Here is a 12,633-nt window from a genome sequence, read left to right on the forward strand (position 1 = left end):
GAGTGGCTTATTTTGTCTTTCGAGGCCAGAGTTAAAGGGGAATTTCTCACTAGCTGTTTTCTTTTACAAAATGATGTTGACCATAAAATAATAATAAATATATAGGGCACTGGTCCTTTAAGAAAAGCATAGGCAGGGTCTAACGTCAGCTCATGTAGAACAGGAAGAGTTGCAACATCAACACTCCATGGACTAACTAACAATTGCGCGATTGAATAAGAGTTCTAGGATTTGATCCGCACGGACGGTAAATCCGCTAATTCGTTTTGGAACGCTCGGCATGTTTTTTTCCCCAGTGACGAATGGATACGTGTCTTCATACAGTAAGAAAACAGCTTGTGCGCAACTCATGTTTTATGTCCTGCCCAGGAGAGCGCAACCATCTAGCGCTCATTCAAGATGGAATCTCTGCTTGTCCAGGGGAGATATTACACTATGAGCTTCAGGCAGTACTACGAGTACAACCAGTAGGTGGTCCTACCCAACACCATGGAAGAGCAGGGAGACCACCTCCAACCACCACTATATTGGTTCAAATAATATTTTAGTCATTAAAATAAATGCCACATTGAACTTTAACACTAATTTACTCGTAAACATACCTCGTTTATGAGTGTTGAAAGGCTGATTTCTAGGTAGCAGTCAGTGGCACACATCATTAAACACAGACAGATGCCAGGACCAATTCAATGTTTCAACTTGAACAGTGGTGGAAGAAGTACTCCAATATTTATTTAAGAAAAAACAATACCACTCTGTTACTTACAAGTAAAAGTCCTGAATATCATACTTGAGTAAAAGTACAGAAGTATTGGAATCAAAATATACTAAAAGCTATGTAACATGTCCCCCAACATTTCTCCCATATATGCTGCTGAGGACTCCTTTTGTGAAATATCTGTGATTTTATTATTTTAAGTGGTGATTTTACTTGTGTAATATTTTATATATAATAATATTTCAGCATTCTTTGAACTAAGAGTAGTTTGTAAGCTAAAGGTATTTATCTATTGAGACATTTAGATTGTGTCAAAGGTCATGTATCACCTCCTAGACACAGGATCTGACATGAATTTGACCTGGTGGTCAAGATTCAATTCATCCCCTGAGCAAGCAGGCAAGCTCTATTAGACGGTTCTTAAACGGTATTAAACGGTTGGATGACACCCACCTTCTAATGAGAGCGCAAAATTTGTCTTGGAAGAGCAACCCATCGACTAATCTAATATACAGTAACATTCCCTGTGTTTCTTCACTAGTCCGATCCAGAAGAACACACTTTTCCGGCCACTGCTACAGAGCTGACAATGAGGTTATATCTTCCCTTCTTCTCTGGAATTCCTGCCTCAAAGCAGACCAGAGGTTGTTCCCTGATGACATCGCTAGGGACAAATGCATCAGTAAGCAGGAAATGGGGATGGCAATGAAGGACCGGAAAGTCTGACGTGGCATTGTGAAATCCATGATCTCGACCGCGGTCCAAAATTATGATGATGATTAGAGTAAAAAGTACAATATTTGCCTCTGAGATGTACTGTAGCATAAAGTATTGAAAAAGGGAGATACTCAGGTATAGTCAAACTTATATGTACTTAGTTACTTTCCACCACCGCTTGCAGTGACACGCACCACATTAAACACGGACAGACGCCAGGACCAATGTTTCAATGTTTCAACTAGTGCTAAAACACACGCACAAAAAACACAAAACATGAACCACAATCCAGGACAAGTTCCTACATATTGCCAATGAATGAAGCCTGGAAAATGACTAAGAATTACACAAGCATTTGGCTGCAGAGGCAGCCAGCTGCAGGAGCAGGCAAACGAGAGCCTCATAACATGTACACAAACAGCAAGTCTAGACTTAAAAATGGCAGGAATGCAAATGGTATTAGCCTCATAGATTTACAGTAAACCAAATGGCTGCCAATTTACCAGGCGTCAAGGCGTGCAAATAAGCTGTGAAAATGACAAACATATACTTAAAGGATAAGGTCAAAGGCCTATAATCCATCCTTGTCATCGCATGGGGATTTAAGAGATTGAAATGAAGACAAATAATGCATTTGCACTCAAGTAGACGTGCAGGACTGGTATCACTCACACTTTCTTTGCATGTGTTCTGGAGGTAATCAGAGTACTTTACAAATAGAGGGAGCACGCGTGCGCACACACACACACACACACACACACACACACACACCTTTACTGATGTTTTCGATGACTGTTAGTGTGTACAGTAGTTATCAGCTATCTATTAAAACTAAGAGACCCAAGGGAGAGAGAGGTAGTGTGAGAGAGAGAGAGCCCTGCTGTGAGATATGATCTGGACAACAGATGTCAATATGAAGTTGAGGATAACATTGACCACTTCTGTGTCTTAGTCATACTTCTCTCTCCTTTCTTTTGTAATCTTTTTTGTCATCAGACGGACAGCTTGGTCATATACTTCTCTCTTTTTTGCCGTTAGCCCAGTGGTGGAAACTGGAAAGTAACTAAGTACATTCACTCAAATACTGTACTTAAGTACAATTTTGAGTTATTTGTACTTTACTTGACTGTATTCCAATTTCCAATACATTTACATCTACTCCACTACATCTCAGAGCCAACATTTGTACTTTTACTCCACTACAATTATTTGAAAACTTTAGTTACTAGTTACTTTGGAGATTTACATTTTGATTAGAAAAACATACATTACTGTATTACAGTAATGTATGTTTTTCTAATCAAAATGTATATAGGAAATGTATATAGGGTTGAAGTGGTTAAACCACTTCAACCCTATATACATTTCGACCATTTGAAAATAGCTGATCTACAAGCTCACTCTTTTCTATTCAAATATGAATATAAACTAGTAGTCAATAGGCCCCTCCCACTAATTTTGCCAGCCAATTACAATGTCACGTCACCCCTGTGATCATGCATTTGCGGCGCCCCCTATTGATGAAAATGGAATTGCTTTTGGAACTTGGTTGATTGAACCACCCGAGACATGCGATTAAAATTTGGAATGGATCGGACATTCCGTTCGTGATTTATGGCATTTTTTGTAAAATAGGCCCCTCCTACTATCTCCGGACGACAATTACGGCCGAACGATACTCACTACCAAAATTCTGCAGTTGGTGTTTTAATCGGATAGGTCCGGACACACACACACACACACACCTTTACTGATGTTTTCGATGACTGTTAGTGTGTACAGTAGTTATCAGCTATCTATTAAAACTAAGAGACCCAAGGGAGAGAGAGGTAGTGTGAGAGAGAGAGAGAGAGAGAGAGAGAGAGAGAGAGAGAGAGAGAGAGAGAGAGCGATATGAAAGCTTTAGTTAATATTTACTGTACTTTGCAGATGTACTGTACATTAGATCAGTGGTACATAAAGTGGGGTCCTTGAGGGAGTTCCAGGGGGAAAGCTAAATGATAGTATGGACCCTTATGGGTCTGTAACTCTGACAGTGTACACATTTGTACATTATTTTGTACACTCTCATAGTTAAATTAAAATTGATTGTACAATATAAATTGGGGTCTCAGAGATAGAAATTCCATTAAACGGGGGTTTGAAGACTAATATGCATATCAAACCTGGGGGTCCTTGAAATTAAATGGGTTGAGAATCATTGCTAGAGCCGTAAAAATCTTCTTATGGGGTCCCTGGCATATCTTTTCAAATGGGGGTCCGCGGGCTAGTTTGTGTCAATTTGGGGGTCCTTGACATGAAAAGGTTTGGGAACCACTGCTGTAGATCATCATGAACTGATGATGCATTATCACCACAGTCACCTGGAGTGTTAATTTCGTCGATTAGAACTAGGACGCTGGCCGCGCAGGTGTGAGGCAGGTGCACAGGGCTCACCACTTTTATATTAAAAACTAAATTATAAGCGCTATACCAACTGAAATGATTACTTCATTTTAAACTAAACGATCCTACTCTTTTGTACACTTTGGAACTGACAAAAGAAGCAAGGAACCTTTGGAGAAGCAGCAGACCCCGCCGTAACAAATGGCGCTACAAACACTGGTCTTCTACAGCCTACAGCACAACATGGCCGCAATGGCTACAGGTGAAATCACCTTACAAACATTGTGGAATGCCATCCAGCAAAGCAGAACTGAGCTGCTCCAACAGTTTGATAAAAAGACAACTGATATTCAAACTAGTTTGGATCATACAATCAAAGACTCGATGACGTCGCTTGCCGAACAAGTGGAAGAAGTGCAGCAACGAGTTAGCAGTAATCAAAGATTTGCACCACATTTTCACGATTTTTCAAAATTAGCAGACCTACAAGCTCGTTGCGTGGCACTCGGTGCCTCGTTATGAGCTTGTAGATCTGCTATTTTTCAATAGCTAAAGTATAACATACTTCTTAAAACACCAATATACTGTACAGTACTATGCTGCATGCATAAACATACAATTTGATAGCATACAGTAGAATAGATCACCCAGGTTTTATGGTTTTTCAATCCCCACACGTGTGCGTGCGTGTATGTATAAGTGTTGCAACACTTAAAATGTAGAATATGAAATTCTAACGGTAATATCGTATATCGTATCGATATCACAATATTTGGCATAAATAGAGATATGAAATACAGAAGTTTACGGAATGTATTGTAGTTGATAGGGCTTGCGTGCTATACTCTATGGCTTGTGATCCAAACGTACACTTGTGTGGGTATAGGGATAGGGTGGCCTGGCTGGGTGTATGACTTGACTACCGCGGCCTGAATGATTCAGCCCTGCAGCCCTGCTGTGAGATATGATCTGGACAACAGATGTCAATATGAAGTTGAGGATAACATTGACCACTTCTGTGTCTTAGTCATACTTCTCTCTCCTTTCTTTTGTAATCTTTTTTGTCATCAGACGGACAGCTTGGTCATATACTTCTCTCTTTTTTGCCGTTAGCCCAGTGGTGGAAACTGGAAAGTAACTAAGTACATTCACTCAAATACTGTACTTAAGTACAATTTTGAGTTATTTGTACTTTACTTGACTGTATTCCAATTTCCAATACATTTACATCTACTCCACTACATCTCAGAGCCAACATTTGTACTTTTACTCCACTACAATTATTTGAAAACTTTAGTTACTAGTTACTTTGGAGATTTACATTTTGATTAGAAAAACATACATTACTGTATTACAGTAATGTATGTTTTTCTAATCAAAATGTATATAGGAAATGTATATAGGGTTGAAGTGGTTAAACCACTTCAACCCTATATACATTTCGACCATTTGAAAATAGCTGATCTACAAGCTCACTCTTTTCTATTCAAATATGAATATAAACTAGTAGTCAATAGGCCCCTCCCACTAATTTTGCCAGCCAATTACAATGTCACGTCACCCCTGTGATCATGCATTTGCGGCGCCCCCTATTGATGAAAATGGAATTGCTTTTGGAACTTGGTTGATTGAACCACCCGAGACATGCGATTAAAATTTGGAATGGATCGGACATTCCGTTCGTGATTTATGGCATTTTTTGTAAAATAGGCCCCTCCTACTATCTCCGGACGACAATTACGGCCGAACGATACTCACTACCAAAATTCTGCAGTTGGTGTTTTAATCGGATAGGTCCGGAGATCATGTGTGCCGATCTTGTGAGATTTGGACAAAATCTGTAGGAGGAGGAGCCAAAAGTGTGTTTTGGAGAAATTTCAAATTAGCAGGAATTTCTTTCCTGACGAAAATGGGCGTGGCCTATATGTGGAAATGCATCATGACCCAAGGAATCCATGGAAAAAGAAAATTTGATTTTACGACTTACGGTTCAAGAGTTATAGGGGAAAGCGTAAAGTGGGCTGTTATAGCGCCACCATGAGCCCGACTGATGAAATTCCTTTTCAATTAATTTTCATAATTATTATGAACCTCCCTCCCAAGTCTTGTAAATATGGCGCTTACGGTCTCCAATGGAAAAAAAACTAAGACACACACACACTACCAAATGAGCGATTAGAAAAATCAGAAACAACCTTGAATGTGGATATTTTAAATTGATCAAATCTAAATTGATAAATACAAACTTAGTGGTTAATTCCTAGTTTTTTATTGCTTTTGTCTGTTTGTGGTGTTTATATATTTTTCTTTTCTCTTTTTTTATTACATCCAATTATATACGTATATAATTTTTTTCTTTCTTTGGGGTGGATGTTTTACTTTTTAGGGTATTGGTGGGCAACTATAGTTGTAGAACTTTGTTTTTTTTGTTTCTTTTCGTAGCCTTTGCAAGGGGAAAGGATAGTTAGATCATGTAGTAACCTATAAAAATAAAACAAAATAAAAAAACCTGACAAGTAAATTGGTAGCCTATTTATATCTTATTTATTTAATTATTTATTTTTTCTGCCTTATTACTGAATCATTTGCTTGCTTGTATTGTTTGTTTCTTAGTTTTATTTTTGTTTATCTTTTTTTATTTTTTTTATAAGGGATAACGCTCCACAGCCTGGCTCAAATAGTGGTGTGCCACCTGGCAATTTAAAGGGGAAGTTAACAGGGAGCCAAGTAGGGAAATATAGGACTAGTGAGCCTATGTTGTGGTTTACTTTCTGTTTGGGGAGGGTATGGGGGGATGAGAAGGGTGGGGGGGGACCTAGTACAAATACATATTATCTTCACGAACTCAATGCATGTGACCTTGTGAACTATGACAGATTGTATGACACAACTGGAATGACTAATTGTAGACATATGCACTGTAAACATGTGTGTGTGTGTGTGTGTGTGTGTGTGTGTGTGGAAAAACACACACACACGCACTCATGTACAAATGGAATGCTGCAATCTCTATAACAAAACCACAATTAAACCCCTATTAATTAAAGCAGATATTGAAAATGATTCTAGATGACTAGCACTCTGACATTTATGTCCTTCAATGTTAAGGGCATCAAAAGGAAAAAGATACTCAACTATTTAAAGAATCAAGATTGCAGCATTGCATTTATTCAGGAAAGCCACTTGACTGATGCAGAGCATGTGAAGTTGCAAAGAGATTGGGTTGGGTCAGTATTTTATTCCTCATTTAATTCCAGATCAAGAATTAAATCAAAAAATACGTTCTCAAGAAAAAGATACTGCTGGTATATGGATAATCCTCAAATGTGACATAAATCACGAACCATTTACACTTATTAATCTATATGGCCCCAACAAAGATGACGCACCCTTTTTTAGGAATATTCTATTATCCTCTGCACAAAACTATGGCACATGTATCCTTGGAGGTGACTATAATTTAACACTGAGCTGAGCACATCATATAGATCTAATAGGAACCCCCAGCCATTAAGTACTGCAGCTAAAGTAGTAAGGGATGGTATGTCTGAAATGGGTTTGGTCGATGTTTGGAGAGTACTTAACCCACTGGAGAGGGAATACTCATTTCATTCTGCGGTCCATGACACTTATTCCAGATTAGACTTGTTTTTAACAACTAAATCACTACTTCACAATGTAATTGAATGTAAATATTTAGCCTCTACAATATCGGATCACTGTCCATTGAAATTGAAGGTGAAACAATATTTGGACAAACCTAAAACTAAGCGTTGAAGATTCAAGCCATATCTCCTAAGGACCCAGATTTTGTTAACTTCCTAGAAAAGCAAATAGACGACTTTTTAACAATTAATGAAAACTCCGCCTCTCCAAGCATAATCTGGGAGACACTGATAGCTTTCCTAAGAGGTCAGATAACGTCTTTTGGAGCTTCTAAACAAAGAAAAAGTAGACAGTATCTAAATACACTAGACAAAGAAATTCACGAACTAGAGAAAAAACATGCTGAAACCAATAGAGCAGAAACTCTTCACATACTAGTAAAAAAGCGGCTTGAATATAGCAATTTAACCACTAGCCAAGTAGAAGCAGACATGGCTAGAACTAAATACCACTACTATGAAAAGGGGGGACAAAACCGGCAAACTTCTCAGCTGGCAAATAAGAAAAGAAGAGATGGCAAAAACAATAGACTCAATCAAATCTAAGGATGGTGATGTATTACATAAACCTGAAGAGATAAACCAGCGTTTTGAAATGTTCTACCACAATCTATATAAGTCTGAAAACCAAGAATCAACTGCTACAAAATGTGAGGAATTCTTGGGAAACTTATCGATTACTAAGCTTCCTGTAGAAGTGAGAACTACCCTAGAAACAGAAATATCAAGGGAAGAAATCACCAAGGCTATTAACTCATTGCAAACGGGCAAAGCTCCCGGTCCCGACGGCCTACCTGCCGAATTTTATAAACTGTTAAATTAATCCGCCCTTATATGGACATGCTCAAAGACAGTCTCAATAATGGTATTATTATACCAAGTCTAGAATTAGCAACAATCAATGTACTTCCTAAACCCTCTAAGGATAAACAACTTTGTGACTCCTATAGGCCCCTGTCAATGCTAAATGTGGATTATAAAATATTTTCTAAAGCACTCGCACTAAGAATGGACCCTGTGATGTCTTACTTAATCCACGAGGATCAGACAGGTTTTATTCAGCAGCGACAGGGTTCTGACAATATCAGAAAACTTTTTCATATCATTGAACTCTCTAAACAAACGAATGACTCAAGACTTGTAATCTCGATGGATGCTCGAAAAGCTTTTGATACAATATAATTTGAATATCTTTTTTATACTCTGAAGCAGATGAATTTTGGTGATGTCTTCATTAATTATATTAAGATGCTTTATTGCTCTCCGAAGGCACAAGTGTTGACAAATGGTATACTTTCCAAACCCTTCCAATTGGGACGTGGAGTACGACAGGGCTGCCCACTCTCCGTATATCTGTTCGCCGTGGCCATTGAACCGTTGGCGGTGGCAATACGGAACAACAGCAATGTATGTGGCATAAAGACTGGAACAAACGAATCCAAACTCACTATATTGTGATGATTTACTAATTTATATTACCCAACCAGATAAATCCTTGCCGCAATTACTCAGCATATTAGAGGCATACAGTGCCATATCTGGTTACACGATAAATTATGACAAGAGTGAAATAATGCCACTCAATAGTGTTACCACCCACAATACCCACCCATTGGTTTCCCATTTCAAATGGGCACCAAAAAGCTTCAAATACCTGGGAATCCAAATATCTAACGACCTGACCCAAATATACCAAATAACTATTATGGAAAAAATAAAAACAGACCTATACAAATGGAAAGATCTACCAATTTCTTTAATTGAACGTGTTAATGTGGTCAAGACGAATGTTCTGGGCCCAGGCCGTAGCGTAACGGTCTGGGCACCGGACTGGTGATCCAGTCGCGGTGTGCCGCGGGTTCGACTCCCGGACCCGACACGGCCTTTACCGCATGTCATCCCCCCATCTCTCTCCCGTTTCCTGTCAGCCTACTTTCTATCCCTTAAAAAATCAATAAAGGCGTAAGCCGCAAAAAAATATATAAAAAAAATAAAAAAAAGATGAATGTTCTGCCCAAACTAATTTATTTGTTCCAGTCAATCCCACTCAGCTGCCCACCAAGCTTGTTTACATCACTGAACAAAATCATCTCAATGTTTTTGTGGTCCCAGAAACGGGCTAGGATCAGATTAAAAGCACTACAGGCTCCCCTGAATAAAGGGGGCTTAAACCTCCCCAATTTCAGACTGTATTACCTAGCCTGTCAATCACGTGTCATTTGGTGTTGGCTCAACAGTGAGAGGCTGCCCACACCAGCATGGGTTAAACTGGAAGAAAACATAACCCATCCTATTCCACCACAGGTTATCCCTATAGACACGCAAAAAACCCTTAATTATATCACTAAAAACCAGATTATACATCACACCTTTGCATGTTGGAAAGAAACTATTAAACTAATGGGAAAACAAAACACCTTGTTAATGAGCATGCCTCTGTGGAACAACCCTTGTGTCCCCAAAATTATTAGTGATGGAATATCTGAAAACTGGATAACCAAGGGAATCAGTGAAATAAGAGACTTGTATAACCAAAGCATCTTTTCTGATTTTAATTCCCTGAGAGCGAAATATAATTTACCTACATCCAACTTTTTTAAATACCTACAGATACGGAATTGGGTAAAAAATAACAGTTATAGCTATCCCCATATGTCTGAAACACCAATTGAGAAACTGTTTAACACTACAAAATCATCAAAGGGCCTTGTATCTAAAATGTACACACTGATGAACACTGAGCAGAAAGATGATAAGATGCTACAACAAAAAAATAAATGGGAAAAAGACATTAAACACAAATATACCATGAAAGAATGGTAGTCATTGCTCCAGAACTCCCAAACAACTTTAACAAACACCAACCATAGGTTAATTCAATTTAACATATTACACAGAATTTATTATACACCTCACAGATTATATCAATTTAGCCACGAGACATCACCCAATTGTCTTCGATGTCAACATGTTAAAGGAGACCTAATCCACACGTTCTGGAATTGCCGGAAGATAAATTATTATTGGAAATTTATTTTTGAACAACTTTCAAAAATTATTGGAAAAACTGTGACTCCTGACGCACGAATAGCTATTTTGGGTGATGTCTCTATGCTGAGTAACCTTGACATCTTTGAGAAGAAATTTACCCTGTTAGCAATGTCTGCTGCAAAAAAAAATATTCTTTGTCATTGGAAATCTGAACCCCCTCCCCCGACTAAACAATGGTGGGCAGAACTTCTATCCTATTGCACACCAGAAAAAGTCATGTATAATGTGAAAGGAAAATTATTACACTTTCAGAAGATCTGGGGTCGGGCAATGGATTACATACCAAATATGGGACAAGAACTGGAGAGAGCAAATTGAAGCATAACAGAGACTGTTGTTGTTGTCTTTTTTTATCTTACTTTTGTCTGCTTGTCTTTCCTTTTGTTGTCATGATTATTACTATTATTATTATTATTTCTTTTCATGTTGTAGGAACTTGTAGCACGGTAATCATGGTCATAAAGTAAATCATGCATTTGATAGTTTTCTTGTACTCGGAAGGGTCGGGGAAGGGTTTGAAATTGTTCAGTTAGGAAATGTATTTAACTTGCATTTTACAACTGTATGTAAATGAAATGTCAAAAGCAAATAAAAGATCATTCAAAAAAAGAACTAGGACGCAAAATGTTCGTCGACTACCTTTTTTCACGGACGAAAACCAAATAAAAACGAAATAAAAATGATGACTAAGATAAATATATTGACAAATAAGAACTAGACTAAAGAAAGATATCCAGTAGAACTAAAAGTCAAGTCATTTTGATCGGGTGTTGCACTCTGAAAATAGCAAATCTACAAGCTCACAATTTGTCGCGCTGCGACGCGTAGTGAGCTTCTAATTCAGCTATTTTCAGCATGCGACTAAAATAAGCCATCAAGGCCTGCCAAAATATTTTTTTGTCGACAAATTAAACTAAAATCTTTGGATATTTAGTCTAAACTAAAACTAAAACTTTTCAGATGACTGAAAATAGCCTATGTGACTAAATGACATTTTAATTCAAAAGTAACACTGGTAGGATGGAATATGCTTCCTCTCACCGTGGTGGATGATGCCGTTCTCCAACAGAGCCTGTCCCAGATTCACACCCTCGTCAGGCTTGCTGATCTCCCCACTCTCCATCAACCACGACACAAACTCACTGCAGACACAACACAACACACAACACCGTCAAATACACAACACAACAGTTCATCAAACGAATCGATTATGAACAAAAACAACAATCATCAATTTGAAAATGTTATTTTGCCTACATGTTTTGGTCTAAATATCAAAAATAGCCAACTGATAAGCTCACGCATTGATCTACTCTTTTTTTTGCTATTTTCATGTGACATTGTTGTACAGCAAAATATAAAATAGTGTAGTGGTTAATCATACTAATTTATTTACTAGAACGTACTCGATAGAATAAATGCGATGAATACAATGGACAGTTGCAGCCCTACAACACAACATAGTAACAGACAGTTGCAGCCCTACAACACAACACAGTAACAGACAGTTGCAGCCCTACAACACAACACAGTAACACAGACAGTTGCAGCCCTACAACACAACACAGTAACAGACAGTTGCAGCCCTACAACACAACACAGTAACAGACAGTTGCAGCCCTACAACACAACACAGTAACAGACAGTTGCAGCCCTACAACACAACACAGTAACAGACAGTTGCAGCCCTACAACACAACACAGTAACAGACAGTTGCAGCCCTACAACACAACACAGCAACAGACAGTTGCAGCCCTACAACACAACACAGTAACAGACAGTTGCAGCCCTACAACACAACACAGTAACAGACAGTTGCAGCTCTACAACACAACACAGTAACAGACAGTTGCAGCCCTACAACACAACACAGCAACAGACAGTTGCAGCCCTACAACACAGCCCTACAACACAACACAGTAACAGACAGTTGCAGCCCTACAACACAACACAGTAACAGACAGGTGCAGCCCTACAACACAACACAGTAACAGACAGTTGCAGCCCTACAACACAACACAGTAACACAGACAGTTGCAGCCCTACAACACAACACAGTAACAGACAGGTGCAGCCCTACAACACAACACAGTAAC

General features: G+C 38.6%; 1 protein-coding gene across 1 annotated transcript in view; it reads right to left on the reverse strand.

Moving 5' to 3' along the window:
* The window catches only part of prex1 (phosphatidylinositol-3,4,5-trisphosphate-dependent Rac exchange factor 1), a 111,757-nt gene that overhangs the window by 46,077 nt on the left and 53,047 nt on the right, over positions 1-12,633 (reverse strand). The window contains exon 11 of the mRNA XM_083770139.1: positions 11,578-11,678. Coding sequence (XP_083626265.1) covers positions 11,578-11,678 — 101 coding nt within the window. The remainder of the gene's footprint in view (positions 1-11,577; positions 11,679-12,633) is intronic.

This window comes from Protomyctophum parallelum (genome assembly GCF_964188405.1).
Source record: "Protomyctophum parallelum genome assembly, chromosome: 7".
NCBI lineage: Eukaryota > Metazoa > Chordata > Actinopteri > Myctophiformes > Myctophidae > Protomyctophum > Protomyctophum parallelum.